The sequence below is a fragment of the Carassius carassius genome, chromosome 37 (assembly GCF_963082965.1).
Source record: "Carassius carassius chromosome 37, fCarCar2.1, whole genome shotgun sequence".
Classification (NCBI taxonomy): domain Eukaryota; kingdom Metazoa; phylum Chordata; class Actinopteri; order Cypriniformes; family Cyprinidae; genus Carassius; species Carassius carassius.
In genome coordinates, this window is record NC_081791.1 from 13,954,603 (window position 1) to 13,976,972 (window position 22,370).

At 39.4% G+C, this 22,370-nt stretch overlaps 1 protein-coding gene across 5 annotated transcripts; it reads right to left on the bottom strand.

Moving 5' to 3' along the window:
* Nucleotides 1-497: 497 nt before the first annotated feature.
* On the bottom strand, nt 498-20,665 carry LOC132118082 (protein FAM110B-like). 5 transcript variants are annotated; one of them, XM_059527611.1, is made up of 2 exons: nt 20,538-20,665; nt 498-2,492 (listed from the first exon to the last, which is right to left on the bottom strand). In XM_059527611.1, exon 2 carries the CDS (start codon nt 1,979-1,981, stop codon nt 635-637), a length of 1,347 nt encoding a protein of 448 aa, XP_059383594.1. In that variant the 5' UTR covers nt 1,982-2,492; nt 20,538-20,665; the 3' UTR covers nt 498-634. The 5 variants fall into 5 exon arrangements, with proteins under 5 accessions (XP_059383594.1, XP_059383591.1, XP_059383595.1 ...); XM_059527608.1 differs by having other exon boundaries at nt 20,436-20,589; XM_059527612.1 differs by lacking the exon at nt 20,538-20,665 and adding an exon at nt 19,699-19,720.
* Nucleotides 20,666-22,370: the final 1,705 nt, after the last annotated feature.

Below are 22,370 nucleotides of genomic sequence, written 5' to 3' on the forward strand. Positions count from 1 at the left end.
GACTTTGCAGGCTGTGTCTCTGTTCTAGGTGTGGCTTACTGAACACGTCTCTGACACCAAATGACGACCTCATAAACACAAGCATCTTAAATTCATTAATTCTTCAATTCTTAAAATATTTCTAAAACTAGAAAGTACCTGCTTGATTTCAAATACTATGAACACAATGGTTCCTACAGGAATTAGCTTAGGCCACGGGTCCGACAGCACTGCTGTTAATACAGACTTTGTACCTGAACGGCACCAACACAGCAGATCGACTGCTGCTTTCATCATTCTCATCATCATCCACTCTTTTAGTGGCTTTACCATTAATCTTATTGCTTAAAATCAAAATGTATCAAAGTCACAGTGCTGAGTCTGTAGTATTCCGTATCTAGAGGTTCGACATCCTTGCAGATAATCAGATACTCTAAAAACAACAGGATGTATCTATGTATGTAACAAACATCATGAACATTATCCTTATAGTAAGGCAAATACAAACAAAACAAATATTTGTTAGAGCCTTTAAACATCTTCAAACAATAACATAATAAATATTAGGTGTGTGATAGACATCAACTGAATACTACAGCAAGTCTCTGTCTTCTTTATATTGTCTCTGTCCGAGCAGACAACCAGAGAGAAGCTTCTAGACATTGGAGATGTTTTGTGATGCGTCCCGTGCTTGTCGAATACCATAGAGCCACTTAATGACACGTGCGTTCCTCTCAATGACCGAGATGCCATAAGGAACACGCTCACTGGGCTTTATAGGCCCATCACAGTCATCCTCCTCCTCCTCTTCCTCCTCTCCTCGTTGTCCGTCCCCACACTCTGAGCTAGGTGTACTGACGCTCCGGAGTTTGGAGACCGAAACAATGTCTGAATTTGCCCGGGCAAACCGCTCCACGCCACCCATTCCTTCCACCTCATCTGGGTCCAGTCCACAGTAGTTGAAAAAGCGTTCCAGGTCAGCTGTGGCCCGAGAGTAGCGGTCACTCAAGTCCGACTTGGAGCGGTGGAGGGAGGGATGCTTCCGAGTTGAACCGGGACGTGACCCTCGAGAGCTGGCTGAGGAAATGCGGGTGAAAGCAGGGGAAGCAGGGGGTATAACGCCAGGGTATAGAAGCAGTGGGCTGGGGGGGATGCAGGGGGATGCAGGGTGTGTTCCCGAAGGTTTCTGCTGTGTGGGAGGTGCCTGTTGCTGGGCTTTCTGTGGTTGAGCTACTTGAGCTTGTCTAGGTTTGGATTGAAGAGGCAATCTCTGAGGTTTCCTGATCTCTGCCTGTGGTCGCACATCTACCCGTCGTACAGTTACGGAGTTGGGGGTCCCGTAACCACCTTGTGGTACCAGCCGGGGAGCTCTGGCTGGGACTGGTGGTGGCCTTCTGCTGGGCTCAGCAGGTGAGAATTGATTGTTAGGAGGAGAGGAGGTGCGAGAGGAGTTGGGTGATGAGCCAAGGTGTGCTTTAAAGTTAATGCAGTGCTGAGGTTCTGCAGATTGTCCACTACCAACACTCTGACCTCCAGAAGAGGGTGAGGATGCTGAGGGAGAAGGAGAGGATGGGGTAGGCGAGGATGCATGTGGTCCATCGCAGACATTGATTAGATTATTGAGTACTTCAAGGTTGAGTTGTGGTCCTCTGCTCATGCCACGGTCCGATCCTCGGTTCTCCATCTCAAGTTGGCACCGGGTAATATTCCTTGCTGGTGGAGTGTTTATTCTGCACTGCATCATCATGCTTTGTGATAGCAGCGGTTTGCGGATGATTGGGGGTTTCACAGGTTCTTGTTTATTGAGTGCTACTTGCTGACTCTTTACGTACTTGGCCTTGTCCGCTTCCAGGCGCTCAACTGCACTCAGCTTCCGCGTTCCTGGCTCGGGCGCTCTACGGAAGTAGTCCGGGCCTTTGTTGAGGATTCGAAAAGGCATGGCAGAGGTGAAGGGACCCCCAGTAAGACGGCCATCTGTGGGACGAAGGGTCTCCACTGGCATGATTGTTAGCAGTGGGATTAATTTAAGAGGTCAAATGAAGGCTAAGGGTCAAAGTTTCTGTTGCGTTCAAGAATGTCTTGCAGTCCCAAGAAATATTTTTGTAAACACAGGTTTCTTTATACCTTTTCCTTTGTATTTTAAGTTCTTTTTCCCCACCTTCCAGGACCCTTTAACTTTCTTACCAGTCTGAACACTCCTGCTGCTGTTACTTCACTCTTTTTTGTGTGCTAGCCTCTTGCCTCTATTATCTGTTCTCTCCCGAGTCCAGCTCATTGAATAGAGGCCTGTGGGAAGGGGTCATAAAGGGTCGCATTCCACATCAGTCCGGCTGAGTGACCCACCAGGACGGGGCAGATCCTAAAGTGAGCTCCTTGCAGCTGAAAGGTTAGCAGAACAGTTCTTGTGAAACACGGTGTCTCGGTTCCTTCCTCTCAAACTCCAGATGTCCCAGACTTGTAAAATACTCCTTAAAAACCTGATCCTCTTTTTCTTGTAATCCTGGACTCTTTTCCTGGAGAAAGGAGAGAGAGAGAGAAAGATACTGTCAGACATGGGTAGGCAAAGAGAGGACCTCCTCTCGCTCCCTCAGCTCCACACATATAACTGGAGTACTCTAGGGCGAATGGGGGCAGACGTTTGGTTTTAATGCACTGTCTGGCCCCTCCCACTACAATCTTAAAGCCTCCAGATGCTGCATGCGGGAGCAGCCAATCAGGAAAGAGAAAAGAGTTCCAAGCACAAGAGGAGGAGAAAGGAGTATGCCAGCAGCCAATCTCTGATTGGTCTAAGGTTGGAAAGCTGACCAATTGCACCCTTCCCCCCACTCACAAAGAACACTCCTACTGAATTTTCATTCAGATGTGATTCTTTGAAAGACACAAAACAAAAAAGAAAAGGACAGAGCTAAAGAACAGCTGCAATCTTTTATATTCAGTTGCATCAAATAGTGGCATTTTATGAAAATATTTAAATGTCCTCCACCACTTGTTCAGTACAAAGATACTACACAAAGCATCTTTGTGTGCTCATGAACAGGCAGATTATCATCTTTTATATTCTGGTCTCAGACTAGATCTAGGCCAAGGCTCATTTAAATCTGTCTGAAACACTCATGAGCATGCATAGAGCTGGTCTCAGAAAAGCTAGTTTTATAGTAAAACCCTCTTACCTTGAGATTTAAAATCGAGCGCTGTTCTCAAATCTGTGCTGGCTCAAATTTAGACATTTTTCCCTCGCTCTCTTTCTCTTCATCACAACTTCTGATGCTTTTATATTCCTCTTGATTCTCATTGTCAAGGGAGTGAAGGCAATTTGCCTTTTCCCTTTCCTATTCTCCTTTTTGTTACTGCATTAAAGGTTTGGATTACATCATCAAGAGCGCTGAGAGCCTTGTTCCTTGCCGCTCATCATCATCATCATCATCATATTCAAATAAACATTTTTAATTAATCTTTTTATAGCATGATTCTAGTCTAGGCCCTCATCCCCGTTACGCTCCCCCTCCCTTTCTTTCACTAATAAGATAGAAAAGACTTAACCATATAGAAAGGATCCTCCAAGCAAAAGTTCATTTGAAATCATAAATATAGTCTTAAACTCTAATTGCAAAACAAAGTGAACTGCCTTTAGAGAAACCTGCTAATAACCTTTCTGACATTTGGCAGAAAGACTGAACAACAAATAAAATCTTTATGCTGTTTACTGTTGCTAATACTTCCATTCTGGTTAATAAATCATTCAGATATGTGACTCTGACTTGACTACAAGACATACAAGATTGATACAGCAGAGAGACAGCTAAGTTAAAAGTAAGTTACCACTGGAGAAATGGTGCGTGTTCTATTGTTTCCATTACTATGGAAATAGATTTAAACATGCTTGGCATGTTTCTGTCCATTATTGTGTCTTATAAGAGGCTTATAGACAGAGTAATGCAATAAATGCTTATCCAGGTCAAATTCTGTGATGGATTTAGATGATGCACACATACATACACACTTACAGCTGTCTCTCAATGGCCATATATAGAAGGCACAGTTGCTCAGGACCCTGACATGTTGGGGGTGATGCAGCTCTAGTGTCCAAAAGCCAAAATGGATCATCATTCCTTCCCCTCCACATCTCTGTATTCCCCTCTGCTACTTTACCAAACACCAATATAGAAGAAAGCTCTTCCACAAGGACCATAGACCACAAGCATGAAGGCTTGTACATATATGGATAATAATTAAGGCTAGCAGAAATTCTAGGCTTGTTAAGTCATCAGAGCCCTTTCTCAAAACTATTTAACTACCTCAAGCATCAGTGAGGTAATAATCACACAGATAAACACCCTATGCAACATCCAAATGTGGTTCCAACTTAAACCATATACTAAAGATAAAGATTTTCTGGAACATTATTAAAGGGATAGTTGACCCAAAAATGAAAATTATGTGAGTAATTACTCTCCTGATTATTTCTGATGAAATCCAAGAGCTTTCTGACCCTGCATAGACAGTAAAGCAACTCCCACGTTCAAGTCCCAGAAAGGACATAATTTAAATAGTCCATGTCAATTTTGGTTTGCAACCCACCAGCTGGGAACCACAGTTTATAGCAATGATATACTCAGTCCAACAGAAGTTAAAATCTTACTCACCTTACAGCACACAATGATCCCAAAACCATTAAAGCGTTTAGGTCTCATCTAAATAAGATCCCCAAACAGAAGTAAACACACAGTGGAATGTGAGGGCCACAGGGGCGAGGGGGGCACGAACAGCCCACAGCTATGGGCACAAGTATGGTGTGAACTGACTTAGATAACAGAAGCATTTCAGCACTGAGCCAACTGGACCCAGAACACTGAGGACATGGGGAGAGCCAGGAATACACACACTTAGAGCCACACACACCCACGTTAGACTGCCATAACCACAGACACACAGGCATCTCCAAAGCAAACCTTGCTGGGCACAAAATAAAGATCTGATCTTGATTTCTGAAAACTGATGTAATTTTCCCCACAGTGTTTAGTGGTGAACTGGATTGTTGAGCCGCAAAAACGTGAATGGAAAATGTTTGTTAACGGCTTGAGCATAGCAACTAACAGTGATGTTTTTCTGGGTGTTTTTAAACCTGATTGAATGTGTAATGTTCATTTTATTAGCGTTCAATGATTTTACATACACTAGATGAAGGAAAATGTGATGCAAATAAGCTTACAGTAAAATCCATGGTCAAATGCACTGGGAGACAACGGTTCGACCACGGTGGTTTACAGCTGCAGGGATAAAGCAAAAAATTACCTAAATTTTGTCTGAAAGAAATTCTGCATTGTAACTAGAGGAGAATTCAGCATGAGTGGAAGAGATCTGCTGTTTTAAGGATATCTTTCAATAACTGCTGCGACAACCGACCCAACATGAAAGATACATGGGGAAAATTAAAAATTAACAAGTAAGAAAAAAATGCACTTTGGGAAAGAGAAGAATAGTTATGGTGATGCTTGCGCTAGTTATAGAGTTGTCAGGCTTAGAGCGCTTATGAGAAGCTCCTGGATGTTAAATTGTCTATGTAGATGCATGTACGACTTTGTGACTGGAGACTGACAGATCTGAATAGATCAAAACCTACATTTCCTGCTCCTAGCAGCCTGGAAGCATTCACTCTAAGTCACCTGTGCAATGTTACAGTTATGCTCCTGTTCCCCAGGCTACATACTTTCCATCCTTTAACGTGTCAATATTGCAGGAAGCTCGTGTGAATCTCTTCAGGTATTAGGCAAGGACTGACGTCACTACTATGAGTAATGAGGGAATTCAGGAATCTCTCCCAACTGGAAACATGAGGCATCCTGCTGACTAAGCGGATGTTATGCAAGGAAAAGAGAGAAGGAATGTGTAGATCAACCCATCACAACCCTGTGTAGTAAAGAGATAGGAGAAGGTAAATATTACCTTTCGTAGGGTCTTTCTTTTTTTGCATGCCACCGAAAGAGGAATGTGATAAGGAGAGCCAGATAAGAAGAATTCTAGACAAGCCCCCATAAACTTCTATTCAGCAACAAGTAGCTAAATATTCCCAGTGCCTTTATGTGACAGTTCTCAACTAATTTATTGAAATCGGCTTGTTTCAGAGTAAATGTGCCCTACAGATGAACCTCATTTAAAGATTTGACCTCTTGCACTACACTGTAGGTGTTAGGAGTAAGTACAAGCTAACTAGCATCATTCCCAAGGGTTTTCCCTGATGGCTTCTACTGCATTGACAGAGTCAGACCTCTCACTCAACTCACCTCAGCGACCACGATAAAGACGCCCCAGAGGATTCAAGCCTGTAGTCTGATAACCTTTCACACTGCTTCCATCTGTAACTACCACAAAGCTCCATCGGTGAGGGACAGCTGGTTATAGAGGGTTTTAAACAGCTTTCTCTTCTCAATGTGTGGCAACACACAGCACAGCTGTTTCCCCTCCATCCACAGCAGGCCAGGATAACCTCAAGACAGCATCATTAGATAGAGCTGGTATTGTACTAAACGGCCCACGGTTAGACCAGGATACAGCCAACACTGAATGTCTGAATGATCACTGAGGATATTATCATCATTCATGTCCCATTTATAATGTCAGCCAATATGTGGATCCCTAAAGATGTAAATATGGTTGCCCTCAGTACCATTTCTGACACTCAAAGTTTGCCCAAATAAATGAGGGCATAACAGACTTCTCTTGATTTTAAGCAATAAAAATATATTAAATAAATGTATTATTACTACAGACCAACTCAAACCATAAATAGCATTTATTATTATTTATTAGCTTAATTATTTATAATAAATATAGAAATATAAATAGCATATGGGGCTGTACTTAATGATTATTTTGGTAACAATTTTGGTAATAAATAATTTTTTGATCTGTCAAAATTATTTAGTATAAAAAATATTTTCTGTAAGTTATTAAAAGAAAAACCATGTTATTTCATTGTCACTCAAAGGTTGTGTATTTTATGTGCAAAAAAGTTAAAAAAAAATAAGCCTTATTAAATAAAAGAAAAAAAAATAATTATTAATTAATTGTTGCTGTCCTAATAATATATTTTGTATACAAATTAATTTATCTAATCAATTATGTTTTTGTGTATCTTACATATGCATGTCTTTTCCATCATATTGGGGATATTCATTTTAGGCATAAAAGGTATTTTAGATTAATTGGCCTGCCTGTTATATCAATTTATCATTAGTAGAAAAACGTACAAAAAGTAATGTAAACTAATTATATTTATCCCCCTTCAATGTGTCACAAAAGCATGTTAAAAAAAAATATACAGAGAATAGGATCGGTCCGTTCCTCCATCTCTCATGTTGACTGTAATAAGATAATCAGATGAGAGCAAAAAGTCCATCTGTCCTTCATGGGCCAATCACAATGTGACCATAAATTCCCCACATTTCCCTCCATCCAAAACTTCAAATCAGAGAACTCAGATTAGATTAGATCATATCCCTGGAGTTTCCAGATCGGGACGCTCACGCAGCACAGCGCCGCTCAGATAAATGTATCTGACCCCAGAGACCTGGGTCATCTGTCACTTACACGACTATTAGTGATTTATGTTTCCCACTGGATAAAGCTCTGCAGTTCCATCTGCACATCTGAGGAAGAACACTGTGGTGTCAGAGGTCACTTTAAACTCTCAACCCAGTGCGGTTCAACCGTCCTGGCAACATCTTCACAGCGCTGTCAGCGGTAAAAAGAGAGATGCACCTCGCTGTCATATTGATCAAGCAAAATGCCCTGATCATCCCCTAATTACAACCATAGCAACCTTGTCTCTGTCAGACTCATCTCAGGAATCTATGACCCCGGGGTCCTCTAAATGGACCCTGACCCTGTGGCCCACCTCAGGCCTGACAAAGCAAAGCTGAGAAATGTCACTCACACATTCTCAACACTAAAAGACACATGCACATTCACGCCTGCCCCACACAAGCATGCTAACAGACACACAGAAGCATATTTGTGTGTGGATACAGTGTGTAATTACAGAGATGAGATGGTTCAAGCGTCAGCCCAAAGTGTTGTTTTACCTTATTCCACTGCAGTTAACAATTCTGCTTTCCCACAGTCACACACACACACACACACACACACTCTAATACAAAAGAACAACAAAAAACTAGTAACTACATTTACAAAAACTAGAGCACGACACAAACACACAGAGACAGAGGTCACCTATTAACCCAGTTTGACCAGTAAATAAGCCAGGAATGTCAGTGAGTTAAAGGATCACAGAGAGGGAAAGATAGAGAGATTGAGCTCTTTTCCTGCATGAATATGCAGACAATATGACAGAAAATGCCTCTCAGTTGTTATTACACACACTGACTCAGTTCCTCGTTTCTCAATCACTATTGTTTGACAAACTGTTGACATTCATTTTAGGGATGTACAACGTATCATATTGGCTATCAGTTTTTTTAATCTGTATTTTTTGATACTGGATATTTAATTGTTGATGGTCATTTCACCTGTTTACATTCAAATTACCTTTGGTGTCATTTAACGCTCATTTTAAGTTAATCTCCAAAACACTTTTTAATAAATTCACAAAATTAAGCAAATATCAAAGATGAATGCACAGTTTTATGTACAACTGTACATATTAATCTTGTGATATCTAAATTCACTTGTAGATGTTTTTATTATTTTGACAAAATAGTAAAATAATAGATAGACATACTTTGTTAAAAAAAACATCAGCTTAATAAGTAAATAAATGTCAGCCAGAATTTTAATATTGGTGCACCTCTAACAACGTCACAAAATTACATTGAGCACATAAAAAAACCAACACAATCCAACAAATGGACAGAAAAATGCAAACTCACAGACATCCACTGTTTTAAAGCATATAATACAAGTCCTAATGGATAATGGTTAATCCGTATTTAATTGCCCAAAAACTGAACTCAATCACCCTATACACACACAAAGTTTTGCTGATCCTGTATAAACAACCATTATGTCCTACTAGGTAATCAGTACAGTCCCAGCTTGCTCAAATTAGACTAACTAGACACTCACAGAAATGAGAGGATATGAGTAATATATGAGCCTCACTGTTACTGCCATTACGGCTGAACACAAAATAACACAAAAAGGAAAGTTAGGGAGATAAATAAAAATAAAAAACTTATATAAAGCAGAACTCAACACAGTCAACACAAACTAAGTGCAGAAATCATTAAACTAATCCACTAGTCTATAGATCACTGGATCTCGGTTACAGATTGCTTAACTTACCAGGACAAGTGTTTTCCAAGAGCAGGATAAAACACTCAAGCTGTCGAGCCTTTTGAAGAACGGAGCTCAGCAGAGAGTTGGTGCTCCAGCGAATTTGTGTGAGAGTCTGTGTGTGTACACGACTGACACGGCAACTCAAATACTTCTCCTCCTCCTCCTCCTTTCCTACATAGCTCCTCCCAGGCAACTCTTTCAGGAAGAAATACAAGCAGGAAACGCAAGACACATAACCAAATGAATGTGTTTGAGTCTTATTTACTCCACAAATCCTTTGCCTATTCTTGGTCTTGAGAGGATTCCGATTGGAGTTGTCGCTTCCGACTGGTGTTCACCTCCTGGATATTTGTGGTGGTCATTTCCCAAAACAGCTCTCAATAATCTTTTCCCAGGTTCCAGCTACCGTAGACTACAGGAGGAACTGATATAAGAGTGTCTGTCGGCTTCATCAAAGTAAGAGGAGCGCTGCAGTGGAAGCCATGAGGAAATCCATTCATTCGGTCTGACTATTTCAGGAAGACCTCCACAGAATTACCTGAGACAGAGTGAAGAGAATCATCTCGTATGACTGTTTCTGTTCTGGGAAGCAGACTGGTAAGAAGTATTTGTGGTTTCTCGGATCTCAGAATGTGAGTCTGGGTTGAGTATCACCCTCAAAACACAAGTGAAATCCCATAAGAGCAGGGAGTGGACTGGATCCAGCTCAAAGTGATGGAAATCAAATCAATGAAAGTTGCCAAACAAACACTTTTTTTCTCTCACTGACATGCCAGTATCAGAATCATTTTGGAGACTCCAGCTCTCCATTTTAAGTAAGATTAACTAGATTATTTACGGAGTGGTTCTGGTTTGGCAGACCACCTTTGAAGGTGAATGTTCTGCTGAAAACAGATAACATCTGCCATCCAGATGCTCACTAATAAATAAGTCAGTCCCAAATAGTTTCACCTTTTCAGGTCTATTCATTCAGTCAAGTGCAGGTGTGGATTCCTAGCCCATTCCTCTCCATCTGACTGCCTTTGAAACCCATACCCTCATGCCAACGGTGCATACATGAGTCCCACTGTAATCACAATACCCACAGAATGTCTGCCTGTGGCAATGGGAACAGATCTCTATGGGAACGGCTGAAGCCCTAAGTTGAGGAAAGTGAATCAGGCAGATGTTAACCAAAGGTCTGAAATAGGGGTGTTAACAACCAATTGACAATAAGTTTCATTTATAAAATGACACTGATAATTAATCAACTTAGCAGTGTGGAAAAACAGGGATCTAAAGTGAAAATGCAGATTGAATTGCATGTAATATTTGCAACACAAAAGTTTACCCCTGGATGTGAAAAGGAATCAGGCTAAATTTGAAGTATTGAAACATTTTACTGTCTTTAAACAATGACCAAACAGTGATAGAGACCATAACAACAAGCATTATCAGTGCTTAGCTTTAAGGATTTTTTCTGTTTTCCCAATCAGGCCAAAACTTGCCCTGATAATATTCCCACCCCCAAGTATAAAACTTATACGTTATACATATCTTGAAAATCATATAATTTATAAAACTTTTTGTCACGATTATTAGATGGAGTGCCCATGAACTTCATTAGAGGGCACTCCACTCAGGACCATTCCACCCATCAACCACCAGATGTCACTTGGACACTAGCACCTCTCTTACTGTTGCACCACACCCAAACTACATTACCCATGAGTCACTGCATCACAATCACCCTGCCACACCTGCACCTCATTCATCAGCCAATTTCCTTGCCACACCTGCACCTCATTTACACACACACATAAAAGCAGCACATTCACTCTCACTCACTGCGAAGTCTTGTTTAGCCAGTCTGACATTTCCGAGCGTTTTTCCCTGTGTTTGTTTTTCCTGTGTTTTGACCTTTGGACTGTGTATCCCGACTCTGATTCTCTGCTGCCTGTCCCGATCTCTGCTTGTTTTTGGTTTCGACTCTGGTTATCCCTGACACACCTGACGCCATTCCTGATTTCTGCCTGTTTGACCATTCTTTAATAAAGCGCTGCATTTGGATCCGAACGCCTCCGACTCCTTGTTACACTTTTAATGTATTTTTGTACTAATATTATATATATAATAAGACTTTATCAGAAAACTGAAAAACTTTTCTGGCAGTCTCTCTGCCATTACTCTCAATACAAAATAAATAAACAGGCAAAATTAATAGGAATTATAAAAAATAAAAATAAAAAATCCTCAAATGCATTTATTGTTTGAATGCACTACTTGCATAACCATCATTAAGAGTTGACGACCACTGATTTCTTTTCATGTCCGTCATCAGATTTCCTTTTTTATTTCTATATCGATCTCTTCAAACTCTGTGCAGGGATGAAGACCTCTAATCTTTCACCTTAACATTGTAACTTCATCCCTGCCCATGTTCCTGAGATGTTTACGGTGAAGCTGCTTACGCTGCAGGATCAACACTAGTGTTAAAGAGGCTGGCTGCGCTGTGTGCAGTGCCACATTGGTAAAGCTGTTAGCACTGATCTGTCTGGGTGCTCATCTGAGCTGCTGAAGAATGGCAGTGTCTTTGAAAGAGAGGATTATGGAGCAGTGCAGGATTACTACTGCTGCCCATCTTTTATTCTGAAGATCACGGATCACGCTGTAGGCTCTGAACGAGACACACTCACAGGGTCAGACTCGCACACGGACATCTCCTTTTACAACTCACAGACATGTCTAAATGGGCTTACACACCACTAAATCATCACAAATACACACACACACACACACACACCTCTGTGAATGCGAATGTACACATAAACATGACCGACTGATTAGTCAAACAGTGATTAAAATGACTGTTTGCCACAATGAGGTCAACTATGACAACAAGCTGTTTACATACTTAACAGTTGCATTTAAATAAACAGTTAAAATTTCCATGTGGGTAAGATTTCTTTTCAGAAGACCGAAGAGTCAATCCATTGGATTGATGAATGTCAATCTAATTCCCTCTGAATTCAAAAGTGGCATTATAAACACGTCCAGACAGAATTTCCGCCGTTTATTTTTTGCGTGAAATTCTGCACTAGGCTATGGATCTACCCAGCTTACAACAATTTGCTAACATTCTCATTAAGCCATTCATTATTAAACTTTTTTAAAACATTAAGTTTTTAAAGATGTTTTCAAAAATACTTTTGCTTACTTTATGGGAATCTCACTTTTGCTATGAATGTTCTGAAACAAGTAAAATCCTAAAAACATTAGACAAACGTCCAACTAAAATGTTTTACAAAATGTAATTTTCTATTAACATAAATGGAAGAATGTCGGGTCATAACTTTAAGAGAACTTTGCCAGAGCATTTGCAAAGGTTCAGAGGATGTAACTTGTTATCTGGATGAACAACCACGCAATGGGCGGGGCGTCAATAGAACTTTCCATTCCGTGGAACTCTACAGAGTTTTCAGCAGAATTCCATGCAAAGATGTAGGCCTGGTTACAAGTGAGTGGCAATGAAAGCATTGTCTGAAATCGAGCCTGCTTTAACACGTGCACACATACACACAGAAAAGTTTAAACCATTTGTTAAAGAGGTTGGCAATTCAGTGCCACAGATTTGGAGACGTTACACAAAAACAAGAGCACCTGAGCCAATCAATGCATGGAGAAAGAGGGAGATCAGGGGTGAGAGTACTCTCAGTCACACTGCCATACAGGGGAGGAGGCTAGATTCACTTCCTCACGTGCTGTATGGAAACACGGCCCTCTGGGAAGGGTGGAGCGCTGGCTGGACTAGTGCTGTTTATCTTGGGAGGGCAGTTTCTAGGGAGAGGCTTGAAAGAGCCAACTCACATTCCTCAGGAAAAAACGATGGATATTTAGAAGAGTGTGTGAGGAAAAGAGAAAAGCTTGGTCACGTTTTGAAGTCCAAACGTGGGGAAGCTGTATTTAGTAAGCGCATGTGGGTGGTTGATGTGGCAAACATCTTATGGGTCAAAAGCATCATCCACAGATTAAAATAAGACTGATTTATTAGTTGAGTGTGCCAGAGTTTCATTTTTCTGGAATTTCAGTGCCCATATTATGTGACAGTAAAGATGTTTTTTTTTTCTAAATAAAAATAAAATCTTTATTTTTTCCATTTAGCAAATGCTTTTATCCAGGTTGATTTACAAATGAGGAACATCACAATAACTTTATAATAAAAGTCAACAACATTCAGTAATCAGGTACACAGTAGAAATTCAATTTAAAAAATACTAACATTTGTTGATTAGCAACTATTTCAGAAGTCCATAATAAACAGGGGTTGCGGTTAAATCGACTCAAACTCTGTTAGTAATGTTTTTTGCTCATTGGAGAGGAAAAAATTATTAAGGATCTCTGTGTTCTATGGAAAGCCTAAAACTGCTTTAAGGTCAATAAAATCAAATAAAATACTTTATATCTTTCAGTAGTATTATATATAAAAACGTCATGTGTAATTGGGAATGCCAAAACAATTCTAAGCAAGTTCAATTGGCAACAAATTGAGGAAATTACATGAACCATTATGTGGGTCATAGGGAACGCAGTCACAGTCAACATCATATTCTGTAGTGTGTGTGTGTGAGTGTGTGAGAGAGTGTGTGTGTGAGTGAGTGAGTGAGAGAGAGAGAGAGAGTCCCATTATCAACACATCAGCTACTTAGAAATCACAAAATAAACTAGACTTGTTTATACATTGATCAAACACTTCACGGAGCACTTTTACATGCACACCAGTAAACTGATAACTCACAAATATCATCTTATTAAAATAACCAGTTTTTCAGTACATTTGCATGCACATCAGTAACCTGACAATGCAAGTAAGCTGCGTTTTACATTACTTTATTAATAAATCAAGTTATTTCCCTTTAGTGACGTCAAAATATAATCATTTGCATATCTGACTCAGAGTATTCCATACATTTGTCAGTTGTATTGTTAAATTAAGCTTGCAACATGTCAGGGAAACTTACAGCTCGTATATTATCCTCTCATGCAGTTATTAACGCACCATTGTGACTGAACCACATCTACTTCTGCTGCACGAGATGAGAACACATTTTAATCATTTTCTGAGTCATGAAAAAGTCTGCTTTTGTAATAGAGTGGATTGGTGTAATGTGGTACACTGACTAATGTGGGACACCTAAGCTTCATTGCGTTTATCTCTTCTTTTACAACATTAAAGTGAACATGATTAGTGTTGAATTCAAGCAGGGGTGTCAAGTTATTGAAATCACTTGATTTTCTGGAAATTATGTCAGAAATGTGGCCAAGAAAATCAACAAACAGGAAGTACCTCTTGTAAAGTCTCAATACCACGACTTAGGTGCCCTTGAGCAAGGCATCGAACCCCCAACTGCTCCCCGGGCGCCGCAGCATAAATGGCTGCCCACTGCTCCGGGTGTGTGCTCACAGTGTGTGTGTGTGTGTTCACTGCTCTGTGTGTGTGCATTTCGGATGGGTTAAATGCAGAGCACAAATTCTGAGTATGGGTCACCATACTTGGCTGAATGTCACTTCACTCACTAAAGTTCACTGAAATTACACTGACATAGGTTTTAGACTAAATTAACGTTAAGGATATAAATCTGTTATAAATAAAACAATGTTCTAAATTGTTATTAAATTATATTTGTGATGAATTTATACATCAAGTTTTGCAATAATATTCTTAAAATGTGTTAAGAATATTTTCTATTTAAAGAAATCTTTGTTGTCCCACTTTAGAAAAGGATGTTTCAAAAGTGGGACAGCATGTTTTGACTAATGTGGGACAGTCAAATATACTATATTATTAAATTGATAAAAATGTGCATTAAGAAGATTAAATGCCATACATGTAATTTTGTCAATTTTAGGGCTTATAATGCAGCAATATTATTTGTTTTAAGATCCAGATTCACAATTTAGCGACTAGAGGACAATGGGATCCTGGACAATGGGATGATGTCCATGACTGCCCAAGACTGCTTTTTTCTGTTATGAAGTGTTTTTACCATTATAATTTGATTAACACAAGTTTAACAACAGTTTTAAAGGCATTCTATTTGGAAAATTTTACATTTTTACAAAAAATTTAAATTAAATAAGTTACCGTTGCGTTCCTGTCACGTAACACACGTGCACTTCAATATGCGAAAATTGGGTTATTGCGTTTACATGCCGCACAAAATCGGAGTAAGAAGCAAAAAACTACCTGTAACTGGTTTATGCTTACACCGCGTTTTCTTTTATCAGAGTAAGGACATAAACGTTTACATGAGCACGTTCTTAAGCCAATTATGCTTAATAAACCAAAAACGTAGCTACTTGGTCATGTAAACGTGGTAATCCGTTTTCTTTTATCGGAGTAAGGTACTAAACGGGTTAAGCATAAACCGGTCGCAACATTTTTTGCCTCTTACTTCGATTTCGCGCGACATGTAAATGCAATAATCCGCTGTCTGCTTATTGAAGTGCGCATGTGTGTTACGTGACAGGAACGCATTTTTAATGCAGATTTAAGTGCATCTACACCTAGCGATTTTAGTACCGGACTGCCTTTCTCGAGAACCAAGTTAGCTCCTACTCCGGAGCAGGGTCTAACCAGCACAACTGGTACTAACAGTGACATAAGTAGACATTGATTAGCCAGATGTGTTCGAAAACGCCCTCACCCGCCATGATTTAAAAACGCAGTGTAAAATACTATAAACATTGTGTCAACTTCACAAGTACGATGAACAGTTATAAATTAACGGATGCTGAATTGCAGGCACTTGTAACAAAATTAGCACTGCCAGTTGTCATCGGAGATTCCTTCTTTCCGTTCTTTCAATCGCTTTACGTATACGTCGACATTCCATGTACATTATTGTGAAACCCACGAGACACAACAAAAACACAGCTCCGAATCACAGTGTCCTCCATCCTCCTGTTGTTAATGTTGTTCTTTGTTAACGTTGTTGAACGCCGTGCACAATTGACATCACTGTCGACTGGCTAACGTCACATCCTAGTACACACGGTCAGTGCGAATGCAACCCTTTAAATGGTACTGGGAAATAGTTCATGCAAAATCTTCCCAGTACTTTAGTACTTTACATTTAGTTCTGGAACTAAAGTGCTAAACTAACTAGCTTAGGACCTAGTGGCTAGTCTGTGGTTGAGGGGGTGTGTGTGTGTGTGTGTGTGTATGGTTTGAGAAAACAGACTTTGCTCTGGACGAGACAAAGAACATGCAGACTACAGATTAATCTTTACTAAACAGTCCCCCCCATTCTCCATCTCAGCTGATAGACCTCTACTCACCGCTGACAGTCCTAAGTTTGGAATTTGACTTGCAGCAGCACATCCTGGAAATCCACAAAGCACTCCTCTCCATGTGAGGTCACAGAGGAGGCCAGTGAAGTCATGGACCTAGGCTGTGTTATGACATTCAGTCTGATCCCACATTTCACAACACTGTGGAGGATGACGTCCACAAAACTGACACTACCAAAGAGTAGTGTGGGCCTATACTCTATCCAAAAACATTTTAGGCCTGATTAGTCTCCATTTTCCACGTCTAGTGCACAACTGAGCACACAAACTCTCAAAGTATATGCATTCACTACATACACACTACCTAGTAGACCTACGGTTTCCATAATGCAGAAAGGGAAAATTTTTAATAACCCGATTTTTAAAAAAAGAAAAAGTTAAAGTATAAACTGTTAATGTTTTATGCCTTCATTTGATTACCATATATTTTTGTAATTAATTTGTTTTAAATCATAATCCAGAAACATTTAAACAGACAATAAAGCAATATAGCATTATTGTAGCACTACATAATTGTTGCAAAATATTTTTATAAATATAATTTAAAAATAAAACAGAATTGAGAAAAATCTAATGGATTTCATACGGCCTTAATGGATTTTTTGTAATTAATGTAAATTGTAAATGAAAAAAAAAAGATAAAAAAAAAAAAAAACATTTAGGAAAAAATAATATGTACTAGTGTTGTCATGGAACCAAAATTTCAGTATTCAGTACCGATACCAGTGAAAGTCCACGGTTCTCAGTAACAATTTCGGTACCAAAGCAAAACACAAAAATATGCTTCAAAAAAACAAAAAAACTTTTTATCACTAAAAATAAAACCAATGCCATTCTTTATACTTATTTACAATTGTGTTTAATGTTTTTATACAAGTAATATAATTATGAAAAACCGTAAACAAGTTTCACCCAAATTTAATTTATCTTTTAATTAATGAAATTTAAACATTTTATTTTTTGGTATATAAAGGGGATTTGCTATTAAAATTAAAACAGGGAAGAAATATTGTATGATTTATTTCTTTAAAAAAATAAAGTTTTATACATTTTTCATACATTTTACATTAACAGTAGTAGCAGTATCACATGCATTCTACTAAATAATAGTAATATTTCTAGCACAATGCCTTTATGTAAAAATTTTTTACATAAACTTTTATTTTGACGGGTTAGTGTGAATACCTTTAAATTAACACTGGTTTTACTAAAATGAAACGGTAAAATGCTTGTGAAGTGACTCAGAACAGTTCTGGTGATGTTGTTTATGACCCTATATTTTAGATTCCATCCACGTTTTCTGCTTTGCAGAAATCATAGCGCTGTATGCATCAAGAACCGTGTTGACCGGGTACTCAGTACCACGGGTACTTAAAGAAACCTGGTACCATGACATAATCTCGCTTTTTGTTGCCTGCAAACGTACGCAATGGAGGAGATCACGTTCTTTATCGCAGACGAAGTGGAAAGGAGGAAATTTAGAAGAATGTTTGCAAACAAGCAGGTTTATGCCGTCCGTGAGGGAGCGGAAGAGTCGGCACCGTTCGCCAGGGGGCCGGAGCCTGCTGCCCTCTGCCAAGAATGGGGAGGAGCAGGGTACGGGGGACTCCTGCCGGCTGCCCAAAACCGGAGGAGCCATCGCCGTCCACCGGGCGGCGGAGGAGTGTCGTGCCGTCCACCTCTCGCCTCGTCTGTCCTACTCTCAGGTTTCCGCAGGTCACCGTGAGCGGTCCCCCCCGGAGGGAGGGGGGGTGGGGAGTAGAGCGCAGTCTCGGGAGTACCCCCCAGCCTGTAAGGAGCGATGGGGCTATGTGACGAGTGGGGCGGGGCCGAGAGCCGTGGGAACGGGGCGAGGCCGGTGGAGTGATTGAGAAATGAGCGACACCTGCTCGACCCACCAGTCTCGAGTCCACGGAGGAGATGGAAAGATATAAAACAGGAGCGACGACAGTGAAGGACGAGAGAGGACCAGGCCTGGATTTTAGTTTGTGTTTTGGTTTTGTTTTGTTATTAGTCTTATTTGATTGTCCGCCTGTTCCCGCCTCCTTCTTCCCGTGAATATGAGGTTTGTAATGCGTTACACCCGTCATGCTTTTGAATAGCGCAGTCGGTGGATAGCAACTGCGCTCGACTGCTCAATCCGACACAGGCGCCTCGCCGCCGTGAGAGTTTTTTGGCACACGTCAGTATGACATCAGAGCAAGGCGTACGTAACTCTGGACACTTTTCTAACTGGCATGCATCTCGCGGTGATCACTGGTGATCGGTACTGCGCAGATTTTGCTCATCTCAAACAAGCCTACTAATATGGACTATGCTGATGACGAAAATTACATCACAACTGTCTACAAACCGAAGCAAACACGAACAAGCGAAAACATATAGCTTAAATATACTATCAAAAAAATAATGAGGAAAAAATACATTAAAAAAACACTAATAATACAAGGTCTCCTCAAATGTACATTTCAAATTTAAGACAACATCTAAAATGAACTATTTCATTTGTCATTATACCACAAAGAAAAGGGACACAAGTGCCAGAATACAAAGACATGACATAATAGTTGTTAATGTTTGTTTGAATACTTTAGGTCTTATCATGTCCATAAAGGTCAATGTGATGCAATTTCCTATTTAGACATACACTGAAAGATAAAGCTCAGGCTATCAACTAACAGACTAACAAAAACATACTCTAATCCCTTTTCAGCTTCCTTTGCAGTGGAATCAGGTCAGAACAATATTAGGAGTAGTAGCCTGTGTGCACAGTAAAACAAAACTGCCAAGCTGTCTTGTTATAGGATCTGTTTCTCTTGGATTGGTGACTAAAGATATACTATATTTGCAGACATTTAAACATATGGGTCTATCTTAGCATCACATAACCACACACTTATTAGTTTACTTTTCCTGGACTGCATCAATCAATTGCTGAGATTTAATAACACAGGAAACTGTCTGAAAGGACATAGAAAATAAACCAAAACATCTCAATAAAGGAAGTTCCTGTGGCCTCCAGGGCCAGTTTCCTTATTAACAAAATATGTTCTATCCACTCACTTAAATATAAAAATAGTCCAAAAGGCACAATACCGTGAAATAGATAGGAAGCAGCTGTCACTTCATACTTCTGTGCTGCTATTTTGTAACTTCAGTGAGCAGTGAAACAGTCAAGGACAAATCACCCACAGTGTGAGGTAACCTTCACTCCAGGACTTCCCCTCGGCTCCACTTTTAATAAGACTGCCCATTAAATTTCAAGGTCACGTTCTGCAGTAAAAGTGCTCATCACCCAAAAATGATTAGGAATGGGAAGGCTGACTCGTTGCCGCGAATCGGTTCTTTCGAACAGTTAATATTCGAAGCAAAAGATTCAATTATACAGGGAACTACGTCATCACGCAGTGCCTGACGTCAAATTATACTATCAATGAAACACTCAACTCATGAAAGCATAATTACAACCTGCGTGTACATAAAAAAATATATTTAAAAAACCATTTACATCACTTGGAATCATTCAGACTATTTGTGAACCGATTCAAAAGATTCGCGAGAGTAAATTTCCTGAGATAACTTACAAATCACATTTGATCTAGCTGAATATGCTCAATAACAATTTTACAAAATAACTGTGAGTGATTTACGTTTTCGACCGTTGCGAGCATCGTCTATTTTTAATACTTAGTCGACATTAAATATCCATTAAACTAGATTAAAATTCTAGAATGTAACGTTATTTTTAGTATTTAGATGCTCTGATGCTATCGTTTTCGGTTTCGAATAATCCAGAGTGTGAATCATAAACATTGAGTCTTTTCAGCACTCACCACAGCAGCGACACTGCAACGTTTCCGAAGTAAAAATAAACATCTAACTATTCTGTACCGTATGAATTTATAGCTAATGTCTTCGAGAGACAGTGAGAGTACCTACACTTTCATGAACCCTGATAAACGATTGAATTTCTGCGGGGAATTTACCACTATCAGACCATAATATATGAGGGTGTAATGTAATTTTGTTATAAAGAAAACAGGACGTCGACGGAATCATATGTTTTAATTTACCACACAACTATATGTCTATAGTTTCTTAAGATGTTCTTACAATACAACAAAAATGTTGGTTAGGACAAGAAAGCGGGTTAGAGTGTCTGCACGCCGTGTGAACACCCCTAATACTGCAAATAATAGTATGAGCCGAATCCCGCCATTGGTCGCTTCCAAGTTTGGAAAACGCAGGAAAGTTTCCAAGGTAACCACCTCTCAATGTGTTACGCATTACGTACTTATTTTGTCTCCTTAAAAACTCATGGTAAGTAACTTATAAAATATATCTGTGGGGGGAAAAATCATTGGGTTTTATTCTTTCATCTACTTCGGAGTATTCACATTCATTTTTCCATTCTGTCAAGGCCTGGATCTTTTAGTCAACATTTCAGCCTTGTGATTTGACACTGATGTTATGTCATTAATGCTAAAACACGGTAAATTGTAACAAGAGGAGACTTAGCAAGCTGAATTAAAAAAGAGGAAGGTACTTTAGAAATGTAAATTAATGTAGATTCTGGCTTAAATATTTTTTTTGCAGTCCAGTAAGACAAGAGAAAACTTATTTGATGGTTAATAACTACAACAATATGAATTATTAACTAGTTAGTGGAGAAATCATCTTTTTTTTTTTTTTTTGGAGTTGTGCTACATAGATTACATGTGTTGAGGCCTGTTTTTATACAGTCTATGGTTGAGGCTCAGGGCTCAGCCAGCTGGGGTGTTATGGGGGATGGGGTTAATTCATTAACTGGCACACATTCACTATAGTGTTTGTTCTTGTCTGTGTATACAATGGGGCTGCTGATAAACTAAAGTAGCAGAGGGTGAATTCAGAGTGATTTAATTAACTTAAGGTAGACTTTCACTTTTTGACTTCTTTATGTGCTATTGAGAAGCAGTTGTAAAGACAAATAATGCAATAATGTAATAAATTTAAATAATCTCAGTTCGTTTTGGGAAAAAAAGCAGCAGGAAGGGGCCCGGTCTTCGTATGATGGATTTGATTGTTGGTGATTTGACTTGACCTTGGATTGGTTGGTTCTTCGAAACTTATCCTGGAGTTGCTGTCATAGCTCAGGAGCAGGCTTATTTCATGTAAACAGGATTAGATCACATCTTTGCTAGCAGAACTGATTCTTTAAAAAATGGTAAGAACAGTACCCTACTGATCCAGGGACAGTAAATTACAATAATAATAATTTAAAAATTAAATACAAATTTTTTTTTATTACACTATTGACAGGCAGGTTTACTAATTGAAAAAATTATTTGTGATACAAATAAAATTTTATCTGAGCCTTGCATTAATTTGAGTGGTGACAGCTATTATGGGAGTGGCCTTGAAAAAATAGTGCACATTTAATTTATCTGTTATTACATTTATGTAGTTTTGTTCGCTTGGCTGTTTGCAGAAATGTATCAAGTTTTTTTCGTCAGGTGTCTTTTTTAATTATATGATGTCATTACGTTGCTGTCTTGCTGCCAGCCAATCGCTGCACTGCTGATCGTGGTCTCGAGTATTGATACATCTGCCGTTTACAGTTACAGTTACTGATACATCTGCCCTTTACAGGGAACACGAGAATGCGCATTAATCTTAGACAATTTAAACCAGATATTTTAATCAAATCCCTAAATTCATTTAAAGAACCAAATTAGCCAGAGATCAGTTATCACAATTACTAGAATCTATTAAATCATCCCAGATGT

What these genes read in the sequence shown, in the direction of transcription:
- LOC132118082 (XM_059527611.1), bottom strand. Translation starts at nt 1,981, where the DNA reads ATGCCAGTGGAGACCCTTCGTCCCACAGATGGCCGTCTTACTGGGGGT.